Source organism: Ictidomys tridecemlineatus, chromosome 6 (genome assembly GCF_052094955.1).
Source record: "Ictidomys tridecemlineatus isolate mIctTri1 chromosome 6, mIctTri1.hap1, whole genome shotgun sequence".
NCBI classification, from domain to species: Eukaryota; Metazoa; Chordata; class Mammalia; order Rodentia; family Sciuridae; genus Ictidomys; species Ictidomys tridecemlineatus.
In genome coordinates, this window is record NC_135482.1 from 5,244,248 (window position 1) to 5,263,542 (window position 19,295).

Below are 19,295 nucleotides of genomic sequence, written 5' to 3' on the forward strand. Positions count from 1 at the left end.
GTAGGTCACCATTGTAGAGTGGACATCCTGTATTTGACAAGATGCCCAGCTGTGTGGTCAGTATGACATCCATTCTAAGAGTGGGCAAGCTGACCTTGAGAGAAAACCGGGTGGGTAAGTCACCTGCAGGTACGCTGTTCCCAACTAACCTTTACAACCCACTGACCCCTGCTGCGACCGTGCCTGGCCTCCCAGAAGCGTCTTTGGTGAGAAGTCTTGGGACCTGGGATCAGAACACCCGTGAGTTCTCGAGGCAATGTGTGTTGGTTGCTATCAGCTTTCCCTTTGAATTTTAGCATCTGTAGGCATAAGACATGTTGGATTGTTGAGCTTCTGTTTCACTAACGTAGTTTCTGTGATGTAGGTATGCTTGGGAAGCTTAGGCTTTGGGTGGCTTGTTTCACATGAGACCTCGGGAAAGAGTTCAAACTTGGACACTGGGGTCCTGGTGCGTTGGGATGTGCTCAAAGGGTGGCTCTAAGGCTCAGGTGCAGTGAAGGCCAAAGGCATTGCATCATTAAAGTCAACACAGATACACACTCTCCTCATTTCTTAGCTTTACTCCATGCAAGTTCTTTCACAATCTCTTCCCACTAGGAGACTCTTCTAAAAATTTTTAATTTCATCAAACTCTGTTCTTTTCAAATGAAGACGATGAGATGCTGAAACAATAAGGGGTCTGTCCAAAGTCCCACAGCTGTTTGATGGCAAATTTGAGACGAGTCTTCCAAATTTGAGCCCTGAGAGCCCTTTGTGAGATTAAAAAAAGATTTTTGAATCATTAAAAATTATGTTCAGTGTAGCTTTCTTCATTTTGTTTATTTGCAGATATGTGAATGCCTGGGATATTTTTCTTTTAAAATTGGCGTTCCAGCTGGGTGTGGTGGCGCACGCCTGTAATCCCAGAGGCTCAGGAGGATGAGGCAGGAGGATTGAGAGTTCAAAGCCAGCCTCAGCAATGGGGAGGCACCAAGCAATTTAGTGAGCCCCTGTTTCTAAATAAAGTACAAAATAGGGCTGGGGTGTGGCTCAGGAATTGAATGCCCCTGAGTTCAATCCCTGGTCCCCCTGCCAAAAAATAAATAAATAAAATAAAAATTGGCATTCCAGGCAGTGTACACCAGTGGTTCCCTTCTCCCCACATCTAGGCCACAAGCGCACTGTACCCGTTCTTGCCTATGGGGTGCACTTAATCCTGTTCAGATGTTGGCACGTCCTGCCAAGTTCAAAGGAGTGGTCCCCGTGGGTATCTACAGATGAAGCACTCTGATAGCTGATACTAAATAAGTTTCATATTTAAGATTTTATGAGTGTCATTTATGTCCTTGATGTTTATTAAAAACCAAGCCAGCCTGATTCCTGTTCCTGCCAAGAGTGACTCCACGCAGCCAGCCCTGCTTTCCTGGGAGCTCTCTCTACTTCCTCCACTCTGTCCACTTCTTACTCATCGCCGGTCATGTTTGGCTTCCTGAAACCTCCTCCTGTAAGGTGGATAGAGAGTTACGGGGTGCTGTAGGCGGCGGGGGGTGGGGGAGTTACTGCAAGAACTCCCAAGACGGCAGCGCTGTGTGCTGCGGAGTGTCTGTGGGGGTCTTCCCGCTCCTCTCAGGGTATCTCCCACTTCTTAGGGGGGTGCGATCTGCCCTTTAAGTGCAGAGGGAGGGTGTCAGATTGGAGGCTTGCCCCTTAAGGGCGAGGCTTGCCCACTGTCTTCAGGATGCTTGAGCCAGACCGTCCTGGTGGAGTCATGGGACAAAGGCGCAGAGCTGTACAGGAGGTGCCCTGTCCCCAACCTTGGCTCTGACAGGACAACCTGAAATGCTGACATCCGATGTAAGTGCTGGACCACAGGGTGATGTGTGAAAGCCGTTGAAAGTGACAGGGAGACAGGTGGACCTCAGGGAGAGGTGCCTGCCATGTGGCTAAGGAGCGGGCCACAGGCTGGTTGGCTGTGATGGCAGTAGGGCCAGCCCAGGACGGCAGAAGAAAGGCCGGGAGGCAGCACCGGCGCTGGAGCAGAGCCTGGTGTGGAGTGCCTGTGGGTGGTGCCCTCATTGTCTGTGACAGCTCTGTGCTGGCTGAGGGATGGCATTTGGATTTTCAGTTGTCATGGGCCTCGCAGTACTGCTGGCTGGAAAGACAGAGCTAGAGGGATTGTGCCTAAATGGAAGTTGGAGGCTTCGGCACGGATGCTGTGTCTCGGCTGGGTTCTTTGGCTGAGAGGAATCTGGATTCGCTCTCCTTTCCAGGCTGAGATTTTTCTCCTTGCAGGAGGAATAGGACTGCTCTGCTGTGTTGAGTAAAACAAAGTAAGAGGCGTTTCCCTACATTTCCTTTTCTTTTTAACTGATATTTCAGCCTCTGAGTCACGCTTGTGTCTGGGGAACTGGCCTGTGTCCTGGTGGACTCCTGACGTGCCCCACCTCTCGCCAGCCCACCCTGCAGCTTGCTGTGGATGGTCTACACCACAAGGTGGTTTAAGATCCTGTGCTAGCCAGCCTGGTTTTCAGGTAAGGGTTTCCAGGGCAACCACAAGCTGTGTCTGCCTAGGGGCGCTGACTGTTTTTCTAAAACTTTATAGTCCTACGGTTCTGCTGTTCACAGTTGTGAAAACGTACTCTGGCTCTTGCTGCCCAGGACCGGACAGCCTTGAGCCTCATCGTCCTCCTCATAGGGGCACCTTTAACTCAACGTCTTGCAACCCAGTGTTTTTTTTCCAGTCCTGAGTTAAGTGCACCACACAGTGTTGCAGAGATTGCTGATCTGTATCTCTTCCCTTTGAGGAGTGTTCACTTTTCCAGATGAAATCATTGGAAACAAAAGAGATTGGGCCAAATACTTGAGCTTTTACAGCTAGAGGCACAAAGCAGTGCACTGGCTTAGCCTTCCTCCCGGAGGCTAGGGGGCTAGAGAGAGGCAGGAGACCAGTGCGGCAAACAGAAATGGCCCATGGCCAGGCTGGCAGCAGCAGAGACTCAGGCCTGGGACCCTGGGCTGTCGGGCAGTAGGAGGGCCTGCTGGGTGGCTGGGGGTGGATGGTGGCCGAGCTGCATGCCCCCCACCGTGGTTACTGAGTCCGTTTGTGGTGTGGTGTAACCTGTACCATAGTGTTCATCACATAATTCTAACCCCTGGAGTTAAAGCATCTTCAAATAAACTTCCCAGTTAGTTTCCATCTGTGGATCTTCAGTCTGTATGAATGACTGGAGTCTTCAGCTCAGCTTTCCTCTTTCTCCCCTTGTGCTCGTGCTGGGGATTGAACCCAGTCCTTTACCACTGAGCCACATCCCCAGCCTCGTTCATTTTTTCTTACCTGAGTTCCTCTTACAAGTTTTATTTTATTCTTTAAAACTTTATTTATTTTTAAATAATTTTTAGTTGTTGATGTACCTTTATTTATTTTTAATTTATTTATATGTAGTGCTAAGGATTGAACTCAGTGCCTCATACATGCCAGGCAAGTGTTCTGCCACTGAGCTAAAGCTTCAGCCCCTCCTCTCGCAAGTTTTAACAGTGACTGTTACTGTGGGACTCTGGCTGCTGGTGCTGTACCATTGAAAATGGGGTCACCAGCGCCTGCCCTCTTGGAGCATGCATTCTACTGGGCAAGGCAGATAATGAACAGAACAGGGAAGTAAATCTCGTAGCTTGTTGGGAGGCCATAGTGCTTGGGACAGCAAAACAAGGCTGGGCGGGGGCTGTGCCAGGCCACGGAGGCAGAGGGGGCCTCATTGAGGTAGTGGCTAATACGGGCCTGTGTAGAAGGAAGGCCACTCTAAGGAGGGGATGACCAGTTGGCTGTGCCCCTCAGTGCCACCACCAGCAGAGTTACCTGGCTGGAGCTGGGGTTGTGATGGCCGGGGAGAGGCCTGGGGACCCGGTAACTTGGGGGAGGTGAGCAGAACACAGCTGGAAGGATCTGGGCCCCTTCTCTGCATGAGGTCACTGCAGCGGCTTGGAGGAGCCATTGGGAGGGCCCATTGTTGAGAATAGACTAAAGTGGGGCTGAGCATGCTGGGAGGTCCGCTAGGAGACAGGCGACAGCAATCACCCGAGGGCAAAGTGAGTGGCATTCTTGATGGTAGAAAGAAGTCATCTCCTTGGGTTTGCAGAGGGGAGCCAGCCCAGGAGTACAGGTGGACCCCAAGCTCTCCCAAAGCCCCAGCATGTCCTAGGGTGGGGTCCCCCTCCCTTCCAGCTCAGGCCAGTCACAAAACAATGGGGTATTTGCTGGGGTTTTATTAGCTAGTTTGTATACTAGCTCATACCGATGGAGAACATCCTAGAGTAGTTTGGGAGGTTACCAGGTGAAACCTGAAGGTCCCCCCTTACTCCTGTGACATATCCCTTGAGACCCTGCAGGAACTCCTGTGCACCAGCGAGCTTTTACAGATACCTGGTCATTTTTTTTAATACTATGGGATGAATCTGCTTGTGGGGCTGTGACTCTTTTCACTCTGGGGCACCCTCACAGGCTCCTGGTGTCCCTCCGCAGGCACACCTGCACTTTTTACTCTGGATGGACACGTGGTAGCTTCAATTTTTTTGTTGTATTGATTTTGTTTGTTGCTATTGAAAGCAATGCCATGGTGAACTCTTGAATTTGGCTCTTGGGTGAATTTATCTGTAGGATAAACCTTCCGAAGAAATAGCTGGGTCCAAGGGTAGGGCTGGGTCAAGCGCATCTCCCATTGAGAAGGCGTGCGTCAGTGCGGCTACGTGGCTCTGAGACGGCGATGACAGGAGAATGCTTGTGCTTAGGTTTTATAGCATTTCCTTTAAGTAATTGAGGCTTTTATTTTTATTTTTTTTAAATATTTATTTTTCAGTTTTTGGTGGACACAACATCTTTATTTTATTTTTATGTGGTGCTAAGGATCTAACCTAGCCCCCCACGCATGCCAGGTGAGTTCGTTACTGCTTGAGCCACATCCCCAGCCCAAGGCTTTGATTTTTGAAAACCAGAGCACAGATATTAAAATCCTAGTTAGCAACGATGCCATGTCACCCTTCCCTGGAGCCCTCAGTGCCACCCTTCTGCTCTCCCACCCTGCTGGGTGCTGTGGCAGGCCCAGCACTAGTGCCCTCTGCTTCTCCTGATAGTAACCCTCGCCTGTCTTTCCCATGCCCACTCCTCATCTTCCTAGGGTCCTCCGAGAGGCCACAGGGGTATCAACAAGCCCTCTCTCATGCTCTTTTTCTAGAGCCCCATTCCTTTCTGTTCTAGTGTTCCCACATGCTGCAGCTGCATGCCATGTGCCCTAGTAGGACATTAGCCCCAAGAGGGCAGGGACCATGTCTGTCCCACTCACTGCTGCATCGCCAGGCTTACAAGAGTACCTGGTCCTTGGTGGATGTTTGTAGCACAGATGGGTAAAGAGGTGTCTTACCTAAGGAAGGATCCTCCCCTCACCCAGGCAGAGCAGTAGCAGGAGAGCTTCCAATCACTTCCCAGTTCCTGGAGAACATTCCATCCCAAGTAACTTTCTTTGCCTCCCAGGAGGAGAGAAGCCACGAGCACAGCCTTGTACTCCATGAGGCTGCAGTGCAACCCAGATCCCAGCCTGCCCCAGGGACAGGCCCTCTGCGGCTCTGTGGTCAGGGATGGGAGGAGGCTTCCAGGGAGACTTGCCAAGGAGTACTTTGTACGGAATGTTTTTGCTTTAAGCAATGGCCTTTGATCCAAAGAATGACGTGTGTGTGTGTGTGTGTGTGTGTGTGTGTGTGTGTGTGTGTGTTTAATTATTTAATTCATTAATGAGAGAATAAATAAGATAAACTGTTCAAGTGAATACTCTCTCCTTTTTGGGGGGCTACTGAGGATTGAACACAGGGGCAGTTAACCACTGAGCCATATCTTTGGCCCTTTTTTATATTTTATTTAAAGACAGGGTCTCACTGAGTTGCTAAGTGCCTTGTCAAATTACTGAGGCTGGCTTTGAACTCACAATCCTCCTGCCTTAGCCTCCCAAGCTGTTGGAATTACAGGCATGCACCACCATACCTGACTCAATTAATTTAATTAATTAATGTTAATTCTAAACATTTACTGTGGGATACAGAATGCTGAAAGGACTTTCACAGATGGGCAAAGCTCACTAAACTGGCCAGTATCCACAGAGCAGTAGTCAGTGACATTATACTTGGCACAATTTACATTTCTATGGACAGAAATGATTCTAATTACTATGGTTAGCTTCATTTCTACAGTACTATGAAATAACAGGCAAAGGCAAAGGCAGAGGTGACCTAGATTGCTGAGCTAGGAAGCATGACCATTAAATTTCAAAATCCTCCACGATTTTCCCTTAGAAATATGTTGTACATTGCTGGGAAAAAGAGCACACCAGGAAAAGGCCAGGCAAGAGAAGACTATTCGTTCTTTTCAAATTCACGTAAGCTGTTAGGAAACTTCACTGGGGCCTGATTCTTAAGGTATGTGATTCCCCATATGTGTCAGGTATCTCCATACAGTCATAACTTCTTACTGTTCCCCACACATCATTCTTGACCTTGTAGAATGTAGAGAGCTTAAACCCAGACTATTCAGCGCTCCAGGGAGTGGTGTACTCACAGGCAGAGCCCAAGATCCCCGGGCATATGAGCGCCACGGAGGAACGACCTCTACTGGTTTTTCTTTTTGGAACAAACTAAGGTGATTAAAGGGGACTAGAGGTACTTATGCAATGTGTATCTTTTGTTTGCCTGATACCTGTTATCAGGCCCTAAGGGGAGGAAGGAGGTCATGCCAGCTTCCAGCTGAGGCCAAGGGCACCCTCGACTTCCTGTTCACCTCTGAGACTGCACGCGCTCAACCTCAGCTGCGGCTGACTGACGGTGTTCACGGTCCTCATGGCAGAAGTCAGTGGAATCAGAGATCTGGGCCCCTTTACCCAACCCAGTCATTCTGGATCCCTGAAGAGTGCCTATTAGAATGTGGGCACGGTGAGCATCTTCGGAGGGCTTACTGTGAGCCAGCCTGGAGGACCCTGAGCGTGTTTTTCAAGAGGATGGGGGGGGGGAGGTGGTGATCTGTACTGTACGTCTTACACTTGGGATTTTCTTGCAATCGAGCTGTGGTTTGCTGCTTGTCCACTTTGATGAGTCCGGGGGTGCACGCTGTCATGTGAGTAGGAATGTTATGGTCTCCAAGGAGCTGACCTGAGGGAGCCACCCATGAATGCAGTTTGCTCAGTGACCATAGCAGCTCTATACTCCTCCCAGCGGATGACAGGAGGGAGGGGAGGCTGGGCGCTGCTGTGACCCGCCCACCCCACACCCTCACCACTCAGCCTTCACTGAGGCCCTCTCACACGCAGTACTGTGGGCCCCCTGAGCTAGAGGGGAAGTGGGGTGCACAGAACAAAGCTCCTCGTCCCCAGGCCTTCAGGACCCCAGATGCTCCTCCTGGCTACCTGCACTGACCCTTACATTTCTCTTTATCCTCCTGTTTTATGGAAGAGGAAATTCCTCTGGTTTTATCATGCAGGTCACTAGCTGCTGCTGCTGCTGTTTTTTCTTTCTGTTTTTTTTTTTTTTTTGAAACAGGGTCTTTATGTGTCCCAGGCTGGTCTTGAACTTAGCTGCCTAGGTAGCTGGAATTACATGCATGTGCCACCACACCTGGCTACTAGCTTCATATTTAATTTTGTTTATTATACTAAAATTACTTATTTTGGTATTTAATAAAGTTCTAAAAAGAGTAAGGTTTCCTGAGTTCTGCTTTTCCATGGCAAACCATTCATGTCTCATGGTGATGCAGTCATCCTTGACGCCCTAGAGAATTCTTACCAGAGTTTTGTTGGGTTTCTCCCTTGTCCCCTGCCTGGCAAGGCCCCTCCCCACCCCTGGTGTTTGGGTGGTTCCTTTGTGTTCTCTAGCCTGGTCCATCTGCTTGCTTCTAATCCACCCTCCACTCCTGCGGCTCTGCCTCTTTCTTGTGTCTCTACATTGTCAAAGATTCCCTCTTGTCACTTCAGTGGACCCTCGGCAGCAGGAGTGTGTCAGCTATTTTAGTGTCATGGTTTTGGAGGAAACAGTTTGTAGAAACATACTTTCTTGCCTTCGTATTTTTCCGCAGTGATGGGAAAGAATCTAGAGTAACTGGGCATTCAGTACCCACCAAAGGCTCGTTTCAGAATTAGTTGTGTGGAGTTCAGATGGCCACGTTTCTGTGCTAGCTTGTGGGGCACGTAGCATAGCCCGTGAGATAGCATCAGGGCCAGGAACCGTTCCATGGCCAAGAACTCGTGCAGAACGTGTCAGGGCGGGAACCCTCTCCTCACCCCAGCACGAGTTGTCTGGGTATTGATTTGAGTATTGCAGCTCGATTTCTGTAGGTCGAGATCATCAGTCAAGTCCTGAGGATCAGATATGTGAACCGTGCAGAAGTGCCAGCCCAGGCCCTGGCATAGGAGAGAGCAGCAACGACTCATTTGTCTGTCGTGTCTTGTTTTCCCAGAGTTCTCTTGTACCTCTTATTGCTCTGGAGCCTCTCAGTACCTCAGGAGGTGACAGGGCCTGTGATGCCTGCCTCACAGAGGACGGTGACCCTCATACAGACGAATGCCTGAGTTCCAGAGGCAGAGCGGAGGCCCGTTTTCTTCTCAGCTTCCCGCTGTCTTTCTGGAACTTTATCGTCCAGATGAGAGGCAGCAGTTAATTATCAAATGCACAGTCTGTATTTTTTGGCATTGATGGGGAGGGGTTAGACGTGTCCAGTACCTCCAGGGTTAGAGAACAGCCTGTCCCACAGCGTGTGCCCAGGATGGGCAGGTGCCAGGCCAGCTCCTGCTCCTGGGAGAAGGGATGGAGCAGAAGCAGCAACATCTCTTCCTTTAGCAGGAATGTTACCCCTCGTTTCCCCAAACTAGGGATTTCCTCAGCTCAGAGGATACTGGAATCACAACCATTTAAATGGGTAAGGACATTTGTGTGTGAGGGGAAAAAAAGAAAAGGAAAAACAACTTCTGACTAAAAGTCCCTGCTGTCCTTGGGGTGCTGTGGGGATTCCTACCAGTAAGAAGCTCTGCGACTCCAGAGCAGAGGGAGCTCCTGCCAGCACTCCTGAGCAGAGGGCTCTGGACCAGGGCTTGGAATCCCTCGCACCTTGGCTGCTTTCCTGGGACAGTAATATACCTGTGGGGGGTTTGAGGAACCAGAAATAATGTGTCAAAGCTCCCTGGAACAGCTAGCAGTGCCGAGAGGTGCTCAGAGCACAGTGCTACCTTGAGGTTGGCTTACTCCACCCCTGGAGAACGCTTGCCCTGGACTCCGGGTGGAGCAGCAGACCACACCTGTGAAGCGAACACGGCAGCTTCCAGTCAAGAGAGCCACCGTGGGGGTGTAATTCAGTCACCAGAGAGTTATTAAACACCTATGTGATGTCGTGAGGCAGTTCCTTCCCTGGTGGCTTGTGTGTGGAGTTCAGCGTGGTACTTTTTGGGGTACAGCCTGCCTGCTATGGTCCAGATCAACTGCTAATACTCACTTAAGAAGGGAGACCCTCACGGGAGGGTCCGCACTAGAACAGAGAGCCAGTGTTCATCTGCTTAATGAGGGGCATTTTGTTCCAGAAGCGCATTTTCTCTTAGAACAGGGCTGCGTCCCTTGCCCTCTCCTCTCACCTCAGAGCTACTTGTCTGCAGCTCTAGGTACCAAGTCGTGTGTGCACCCACTGTGCGCACTTGCCTTCACCCGCGAGAGGGGACTGTGGTGGTGCCAGGAGGCGAGCTGGAAGGGAGTGTGGAGCTGTGGTAGGCCTTCTTCCCTTTCTTCTCAGTGCTTTGTAGGGAAAACGGGTTACTTTTTTTCCTAAGTTGTAAATCCATTAAAAAAGAAGATGAAGAATGTCTAAGTTGATTGGTACCCTAACGCCCCTTTCACGTTGGGTGTTGGCATTTTTCTTGTGTAAATATGTAGAGCAGACATCATGAAATTTTATTCTAATAGTCATCAAACATTTATTACCAATTTTACTCACAGTGTTATAGAGCAAATCCTTTCTTCTGTTTGCATTTGACAAGATTTAACATTTTGTTCTTATTTCCTCACTGATGGAGTCTAGTTTTATTACTAATTTTTAAATTATTGTTTTTTGAGGTGAGGTTTCACTTCAGATTGATCTTGAATTCCTGGGCTCAGTGATCTTCCTGCCTCAACTCCCAAATAGCTGGGCCTGGAGGCATGCACCACCGTGCCAAGCTGTATTTTTGAATTTTATTTAAAAGAAATTGAAGTGTGCGTAGCTCATGGACTATCTGCATCCTCGGCACTAGCCCAGTTCCTGAAACTTAGATACTTACTCAATGGATGAGACTTGCCCACAGCAGCTAGTAATGGCAGGTTTCCCCTCTTCCCTTTTCAGGTTGTCAGGGACCCTTGTGTCCTGAGCCACACGAGGATTCCTACTCTTCCCTTCTACTCTTGCTGACCCAGCTCTGTGCCTGGGTGTGTTGATGTGACTCGAGGTCACTTGGGCCCAGGAGTAGACCATATTGAGTCTGTGGTACCAGTCAGTCTCATTCATTGTGTAGAATATTCCTTTTGAGCATAAAGCTTGAGAGCTGATTCTGTCACATATGTGAAACCACCACTTGTGGATTTCCAGGGACAGAGGAAATTTCATTGGTCCCCCTTGACCCATCTCGACCACCTTTATAGAAAGGAAGCCCTTCCTTTCAATACTTGAACAGTTCCCATCTGCCTGTTACCCCTTTCCCACCTTTCCCTTTGTCCTGTGGAGGAAGAGACTCCTGCCCCCTTGATATTTTCCTGGTATTTCATTCATGATAACCATGAATTGCTAATTATATGTGATGTACTATTAGATGAAGAACTCAGATTTTAGAACCTGGTTTTCAAAGCTTTCTCTCACCATTTATTGTGAGCTGTGTGACCTTGCATAAGTAACTTGACCTTCAGGCTTTCAAATCTGTTCTTGTATAGCAGGAACAGGCATCCTCTCCCATAGATAACCCTTGGTGGCTCTGGTGTCTTGGATTTGTTACCCCTTTACTCTCTTGCCCCTAAAAGTTGGCTGTTGTGCTGAGCCTCTTCTTGGCTCCAAGTGTTTAGCAGGCACTTAAATTTTGTGCAGAACTGATCTTCTCTTAGCGTCTGAACCACAGCTACATACAGACAGAAAATGGCCTGGTGGGGCCACCGTGAGGCTCACCCCATACAAAAGTCCTGGTATTCCCTGAGGGCCTGGAGCAGAGACAGCTACTCTAGCAGGGGACTTGCTGCTGCTGCAGGAATGGGCTGGGTGACTCCAGAAGATCCCTGGCTGGTAGCATAGGAGTCCATAGGAGAAGGGAACACTGTGAAATGTGGCACCTAGGCAGGGTGGCCTTTGTGATATTTTAGCAATTTGCAGAGTGGAGCCCCAAAGCAGGAGTGCTCACTGGGGGTCCTCTCAGTGAGAAGAGCCCACTGTCGGGTACATGGCTGTGACTGGCTCTGCCTCTTCAGCCTGAGTGGTTTGGAGTGCCTGGCTCTAAAGTGCCCTAACCTGTTCCTGCTGGGTATCGATGGATGACCGTGTTTACTTCTGGAAGCTCTGTGGTCCGCCAGGATGAACCCTTTCCACCAGCAATTAGCGTTTAGGTGATAGGACACCTGACTTATCTAAGTTTTAGGTTATTTTTAAAAATTTTAAAAATTTTTTTAAAGAGAGAGAATTTCAACATTTATTTTTTAGTTATTGGCGGGCACAACATCTTTGTATGTGGTGCCGCTCGCATGCCAGGTGAGCGCGCTACCGCTTGAGTCACATCCCCAGCCCTAGGTTATTTATTTATTTTTTTAAAGAGAGAGTGAGAGAGAGAGAGAATTTTTAATATTTATTTTTTAGCTCAAGCAGTAGCGCGCTCGCCTGGCATGCGTGCGGCCCGGGTTCGATCCTAGGTTATTTTTTGAAAACGTGTTGGTATAATGGGGAGAACACTACAGGGTGCTAGGTATTTAACCTCCGGGAGCATCAGTTTTCCCATCTGTAACACAGACAAAAGGAATGATAGTAATTATAATTACTTTGTAACCATAATGACAATAGTGATTAGTGTTCACAGTTTTTAGTGTGGATCAAGTATTGTTCCAAGCTCTCTTTGTATGTATTTGACTCACAGCAATCCTGTGATGTAGGTTTCATTTTTATCTGTCTTTTATAGATAAGGCAATTAAGTCACAGAGAGGGTAGGTAACCTGCCCACTGTTGCCCAGCTGTAAGTAGCAGCTCTGGGATTGGTGCCTGGGCAGCCTGATTCTAGTGCCTGTGTTTATTACTTTATCTCTAGGTTGTCTCCCAAGAAATGGTGAGGATTAATGGATGACATAGGGGAGGTACCTAGAACAAAGCCTTGTACCTTGTAGGTGCTCCAAGAAGGAGCATAGCCGAGACCAGCTCCTCCCACTGCTAAGCTAAGGCACTGGCCTCTTGGCCCTGTAGCTCGGGAAGTCACTGTCTCACCTGGCTGCATGCAGGTTGCCCTGGAAAATCCATCTGTGCTATGAATGTGGAGGGCCCTCCATCTTCCTGCTAGCAGGGGAAATGATTGCCCTTTGCCTGGGCCTGCCTTGAGTCTATTACTCAGAAATGGTGGGGTTGTCTTTCTCTTTCTAGTTAAGCCTCACACAGAGGGTGCGAGACTAAACTGGTGTGAATTGGGCTTTCTGCGGCTGAGTCCATCAAGATGGGGAGTGGGATCAATGCTTAGCCAAAGCGAAATGTGGTGGAAACTCTGGAGAATGAGGTCAGGTGTTGAAGGTGGGCCTGTGTCCAGTCCACCAGGTTTCATCCAGTCCTCGCCCCTCCAGATGGTTAGGATGGGCTGGGGCAGTCCTGACCCAGGGGCCCTGCTCACTTCCACATATTCTCCATACATGATCTCTGTCCTTTCCTTGAGGGATGGGGAAGATTATTCAGCCAGGGTATCAATCGTGTTGATCTGAGAACACGGACTGATCTTCAGAGTTCTTTAAGCTTTTCAGGAAGATGTTGAGGTTTCCTCGATAACATGGAGACAGATGGAGGAGCTTGTGCTCATAGGCCAGTGCCCAGAGCTGCTTACGTTCACGACTTTCTTTTTCTTACCCAACAGAAACCTTTCAGCCTCTGTGGATGGGTAGTGGAGAGCATGGAAGTTCTGGATGGGGTGACTTCCTTTTTTCCTTGAGAATGGGAAATTGCAGTGACCTGTGCTTTTCCTCCTTAGGTGTGTCTGCAGATCTTGAGCATCTGAAGCTGACCCCTGAGTCCGGGAGCTCGCTGCTGCTGCCTCACCCTTTAGAGAGATGTCTGTTCCCTATGATGACTCCGTGGGCGTGGAGGTGTCCAGTGACAGCTTCTGGGAGGTAAAGCCTGGCACCCTGCTGGTGATGCAGAGCCCGGCCTCAGTCCTGGCAGCCTGTGTGTTGGTCGAGGTGATGAGATGAACATACCCAGAGGCCGCCAGGCACTTGTGGTCAGGTCTGGATGGCAGCAGGGAAGGGGCAGTGTTTGCTGTTGGCCAGTTCAGGCTCACCTTCACTCGCAGGGAGGTGACGCTGGTCCTGCTGGGGGTCGGGTAGCTGAAGAGGTTGGGGACCTTTTCCATTCTAGATGTTTCCTTTTCTGCTTTGCAATTTTGTGACCAGGAGCAACATAGGCTGATGACCCAACTTAGCCTGAGGCAGCTTTACTTTTGTTGGAATGGAGACACAGACAGCTGTGATGTGACATCATGCTGCAGGGTGCAGGCAAATGGCCAGAGGACTGACCACACTGCCCTTGAGCCCAGTGCAGCATCTGCCTGCTGCCCTGTGCCTGTGAGGAACTCCCTTCCTGGCTGCAGTGTGAATGTTTGTGTTGTGTTTTGTTCCAGAAGCCATTCTTCCTGAGCCCCACTTACTTTTCCTGCCCACTGATGAAAGGAAAGTCAATTGTGTTGTTTGTGTGGTGCTGGGGAAGGGGACCCAGTGCCCTGCACGTGGGAGGCAAGTGCTGTACACTGAGCTACACCCCCAGCCTAAAAGTCAGCTCTTGATCTCCTCTTGTCCCTGGGGCAAGACCCCTGGAGCTTCTTGGCAGCTATGGACTTCATGAAAAAAAGCAGCGCCCTGCAGTGGAAAAGACCTGGGCGTGGGTTCCAGCTAAGCCACCACAGCTGTGTGACTGTGTGACTTTGGGCAAGTGGCTCAGCTCATCCGAGCCTCAGGGTCTTTATCTGTAAAGGTGGATACTGGTCCCCAGGGAAGACTGCCAGATAAAGTGGGACAGCCATCAGCACCGCACGGGCGCCCTCCTGACACGGGCGCTCTGGTGATGGAAGTGGCGGCTGATGTCCTGGTGTTGGCCAGGGACAACAAGAAACAGAGTGTCAGTTTGTGGCAAGTCGAACACGTCTGTGTTATGATTTGATGGGGACGGGAAATCTCAGAAGCCCAGGGTTTGAGCCAAGGGGCTCAAATGTCCATCATTTGTACTCTCCTTTCCTGTTCAAGTGAAAGGCCCCAGTGGACTTTGGACTAAATCCTTCATTCCAGGATGAGTATGACCTGAGCTGGTGCGGTGGTACATGCACAGTCCCTGCATTCCAGGGTCTGAGGCAGGGGGATCGAATGAGCCCAGGAGTTCAAGGTCAGCCTGAGCAAAGTAGCAGCCTGTCTCAAAGAGCTGCTTCCTGGAGCACAAGCACATGAAGGGTTCTTTCTTCCAACCGGACCTCTGTGTCCTTCCCAGGGAGCACTTCCTCCAGGAGGCCTCCCTGGACCATTCCTGGCCAGCGTAGGCAGCCTTCGTGCCTGCTCATCCTGCATGTTGTATGGTCACTGCTTGCTTCTTCATCTGTACTGTGAACTCCCTGCCAGCAAGGACATGTTTCTCACATGACAGTCTGGGGCTTAGCAGAGAGCCCGACTGAGGGAGGAGTGGCCGGGGGTGCGAGTTGATCTGAAAGGATGAAGCCAAACTGGGTGGTGTGTTAGGACTGCTCTTGAGATGCAGACAGATATTTGGAATAAGATATGTACTTAAATAACACTGAGCAGAAATCACTCTTTCTCTAAGCATTTATAGAGGCCTGCTAGGCACCACGCCCTCTTCTGGACCTGGGGACACAGGATGGATAAAGCAGACAGAGGGACTAAAATGGTCCTAGTTGGAGGCTGTGTGGGTCCAGCAGAAGGCCCTGCCTGCCGACTTGGAGCACCAGCTGGGTTGAGGTGGCCCTGGGCTGCCTGCTCCTAGAGAGCGGTGACCCCCTGGCCCTGTCGTGTCCCAGGCAGGGCGCATCAAGCTTGTACACATGGGTGGTGTACTTTTGATCTGTGACCTTTTCTGAGGGCATGTTAAGCTTCAAGATGTTTAGAAATGGAAACCAGGGCTCTTGGTTGGTTTTCACTGCACCAGGCCCTGCGGTCCTTCCAAGGCTGCAGCTGCCTCTTTACAGGTGGGAAAACCCAGGCTCAGAGTAGTTTAGGACTGCCGAGTTCCTGTAGGGAAAAGGTGTGGAGCTGGGATTTGGGCACAGGGCTCCCTCCACTCGTAGCCTCCGGAGCCTCTGCCAGAAGGGAGTCGTCCTCTGCAGTGGTGGCCACGCGTGAACACAGCAGGGTCCTCTGTGGGCTCAGAGAGGTGAGAAGGCCTGATTGGCTTCCCAAGCAGTTCCGTGGCATTGCTGGGCCCTGCTTCCCAGGTCGGTCATAATGATTACTGAGAACCTCCACGAAGAGCCTCACAAGGCACATGACACCCTCTTCCTTTTTCCTCGACAGACTCTCTACCCTGCCTGGTAAGCGTGCTGCACTTGTTGGCAAGTGCAGTCTTTATTTAAGGTTCTTCATATTTCTAGGAGAGTCACATTGCTGCTGATGGCCTTTGGTCACTCTGGGACTGCTAGACAGGCTGCTGTGGCCTGCTCTTCAGAGCTCTGTCCCTAGCTTTTTAGGAGTAAGTTGTGTTCTTGTGAAGTTCTTTTCAGCCAGTGAGATAATGTGGTTTTCCTAAGATCCTGCACTTCTCTGGTGGGTGAATGTCTCCACTTTGGTCCTTGGTCCAGATGGTGAGGTGGAGTCCTGAAGGGTGCTGGGCTCCTAGACTCTGGGGCTGCATTTGTCATGGCCTGGTTTGTCTGGTTCTGGACCTCATGACTTACAGAATTTTCAGAATTAAACCTGAAAATTCCTCTGTGATTTTACAGTTCAGAAGACATACATATGAGCCGTGGCTGGATGCCTCTGACAGCATCCAAACATCAGCGCCGGGCGTTGGCTGGGACTTTGATGTTAGAGCAGAACTCAGCCGGTGCTGCGCTCTCTGTCCAGCCAAGGGGTTTTTGGAGGGGATTCTGGGTTTTCTCCAGGCTTCCTTTATACTTCTTGGTCGTTCAGGTGAGCCTGTATGAGTTGAGCACTCATCGTGTGCCAGACCTGAGCTTGGGACATGTCCCTGAGGTGAATACGACAGGGACAGTTTCCGTCCTCGTAGAGTCCACAGCTAGCATCAGTGCCCTGGGTTCCTTCTGTTTTTCTGGTTTTGTTTTTTTGTTGTTGTGGTGGTGCTGAGAATGAACCCAGGGCCTCTCACCTGCTGGGCAAGTGCTCTACCCCCGAGCTGAGCCGCACCCCAGCGGGTTTTGTTTTATGTTGAGCAAGGTCTTGTCAGGTTACCCAGGCTGTCCTTGAACTTGTAGAGCTGGGATTGTAAGTGTGCAGCGCCAGGCTGGCTTATCAGTGTGTGCTTGGTAGCCTTTAGCACCCTGCTGCACCTGGCCTTGGCTGCTGACCTGTGGTGCAGCAGGAGCAGGGTGGACCTGTTGGCTTGTGATGCTAGTGCCTACCACTGGGCATGGGACAGGGAGGTACTGAAGGTCCTCCCAAGAGCTCTCTCCCTGCTGAGCCCAGTGTGTCCTCTGTGGGAGCCTGGGTTCAGGTGCAGAACTGGCCAGTTCTAGCAGGCAGCCACTGGACCTCCAGACAGCTCACTGCATGCAGGGTGGACACCACAGGGTAGAGCAGGCATGGCTGGTGCCAGTCCCCTTCACCTAGCTGCCCAGTAAAATGAACCAGCCAGATGGTTCATTTTAGCTGCTACCCCGAGCATGGATTCTGTGGGTGTGGTTTCGGCTTGGGCCCTCCACGTGCCCCGTTTGCAGCCCTCTTGAGCCTGTGCATTCACTCATTGCTAGTGCTAGGGAGAATCGAGTCGTGCTTTTAGTGGGGAAAGGAAAGGTAGTGTTCAGGGTGCATCCTCACAGGGTAGACTCCACAATCAGGGTGGCCTGCTCCTGAATCGGGACCAGCTGCCCATGCCAGGTGCCCCACACGCTGGTGCTGACTGGCACTGGACCAGCAGCACTGATCAGCATGTTGAATCCAAAGCCTCTGGTATCAGGGCAGAGCCAGGGTCCAAGGGGCTTCTGAACCCAGGAGGCCTCTGCAGCGCCAGTTTTGCTCTTACCTGGGCCCTCAGTGGTGTGTGTGAGCCTGGCACGTGGTGATAGGAGTGGTGGCGGAAGTAGACCTTCCTAAGTGCGGGCAGCCTCCTGGCTGCCACAGGGTTAGAGTGGCTCTGTACTTGCCTCCTGAGAACCCAACACTTCAGGGTTGTGCCATTGGGACACCACTTCTCTGAAGAAGAACTTTCTTTTCTCCCTGGGTTTCAGTGGTTTGGAAGTAACTGTTTAAGGGGTTGGAGGCACATTTCCCTTTCTAACCAGTAGAGTTTAGAGTGGGAGAGGCCTTTAGGCTCAATGACACTGTAGTAGCTTGGCTCCGTTGTTGGTTTGGGCTGGCAGGGTGGGGTGGAGGTACCCAGGTGCAGTCAGCGGGGCTAGGGGTGTAGGGTGGCGGGAGTCATAAGTAGACAGGCATCAAGCTCAGGGGTCCAGGGCCAGGGTAGAGGTAGACTGAGGTCAGGGACAAGGGAACTGGGAGGGTGCAGGGGCAGGTGTTCCTGGAGGAACTCCCAGTGGTGATTCTCTACCAGAGGATTTGGCTTTGTACCTTAGGGGCTGGCCCCGTCCCTGGTGTCTCCAGGATTGTTCCTGCCTTCTTCTGTGGTTAGTTGGGGAATGCTTCTGGGTTTCTGCTGAGAGCGGCTGGCCTTCTGCAAGCACTTACCCAGGAAAAGGATCTTGCCATCCCCTGTGGCACCTCGCTTGGGTGCAAGGGATCATGAAGACGACGACAGTCCAGCCCCTCCACAGCCATGGATCATGCTTCTGCTGTTTGCCGGGCAGTTGACTGAAGGACAAGTGAAGTTGTACATTTCTGCCCAGGAGACCAGGAGGTATAGGGGAGTGTCGGGGTGACTGCTCGCAGGTCTGGGGTGCACTGTCTGTGTGAGCACCTGGGCGGGACAGTGCGGGGGTGGGCTCCTGGGCACCACATGCCCCGCAGGCACTGGGCACAGCAAACCTGGCTTAGGAGGAAGGAGTTTGGCTCAAAAATAGCTTTGTTTAAACATCCTTCCTCTCGACAGTGTTTCTTGTACGTGTTCTGCCTTTGGACTCAGGATCTGCAAGTTGAAGTTTCTGGGTTACTAGTTCATCCACTTTCTAGTTTGTCATCTTGAACGTTTTGATTAAAGATGGATGACTTAGTTGATCTTTGAAGTTGTGGAAATCTGGGGGTTTTGTTTAAAACTATCAAAGGACGGGCTGCCTTTGCAGGATGGGGAGCCTTATCTTCTTCCCCCTTCCACCTGATGAACAGCAGATCCTGGAACAGAGGGTGGGGCCAGCCAGTGGGGGCAGGAGCCAAGCACCCAGAGTTGACCGAAGGAGGCCCCAGGGAAATAGCAGTAGTAGTGCTGGGTCAAAGTCAGCCAGGAACTTGCAGATCCAGCTCCAGGTGGGCTGGACACAAGGCTGTTGGTGAAGCCATGGCTGTAGCAGCAGGCCCAGACCAGACCCTCTCAGGTGCTGCAAGGTAAAGAGCATCACCCTGTTTTGCAGATGGGGCCCCAGTGAGGTTTGGTGTTGTCTGGGGTGGTGTTTCAGGGGAGCACCCAGGTGAAGGCTTAGGATACATCGGGATCGTAGGGTCGGGTGGAAGGGAAGATGGAGACAGGAATTTGAGGATCTCATAAAAACAAGGATTCAGAGAGTACAGTTTTCTAAACATAACCCTTAGAGTCTTTAAGCATGCATGACAAATTTCACGACTCCAAAATCAGTTGTCACCCCTATTTGGAAAGGAGGATTCAGAGGAGGGCTTGGAATGGGAAGTCAGAAGGTTGCCTGAGATGGGGAGCCCTGCGCTACCAGGGGAGATCTTGCAGGTAAGTATAGGATGCAGAATCTGCAGAGCACCAC

At 50.7% G+C, this 19,295-nt stretch overlaps 1 protein-coding gene across 5 annotated transcripts in view; it reads left to right on the forward strand.

The window, feature by feature from the left end:
* Pacsin2 (protein kinase C and casein kinase substrate in neurons 2) overlaps nt 1-19,295 on the forward strand; it is a 110,839-nt gene that overhangs the window by 69,241 nt on the left and 22,303 nt on the right. For 3 of the 5 annotated variants that reach the window (XM_078052609.1, XM_078052613.1, XM_078052611.1), the window contains exon 2: nt 13,215-13,353. The exons of 1 other annotated variant lie outside the window; for it this stretch is intronic. In XM_078052609.1, the coding sequence (XP_077908735.1) occupies nt 13,294-13,353 (60 nt within the window). In that variant the 5' untranslated portion in view covers nt 13,215-13,293. Of the gene's footprint in view, nt 1-2,358; nt 2,511-13,214; nt 13,354-19,295 lie in introns of all 5 variants that reach the window. One more of the 5 variants, XM_078052610.1, reaches the window with a different exon arrangement.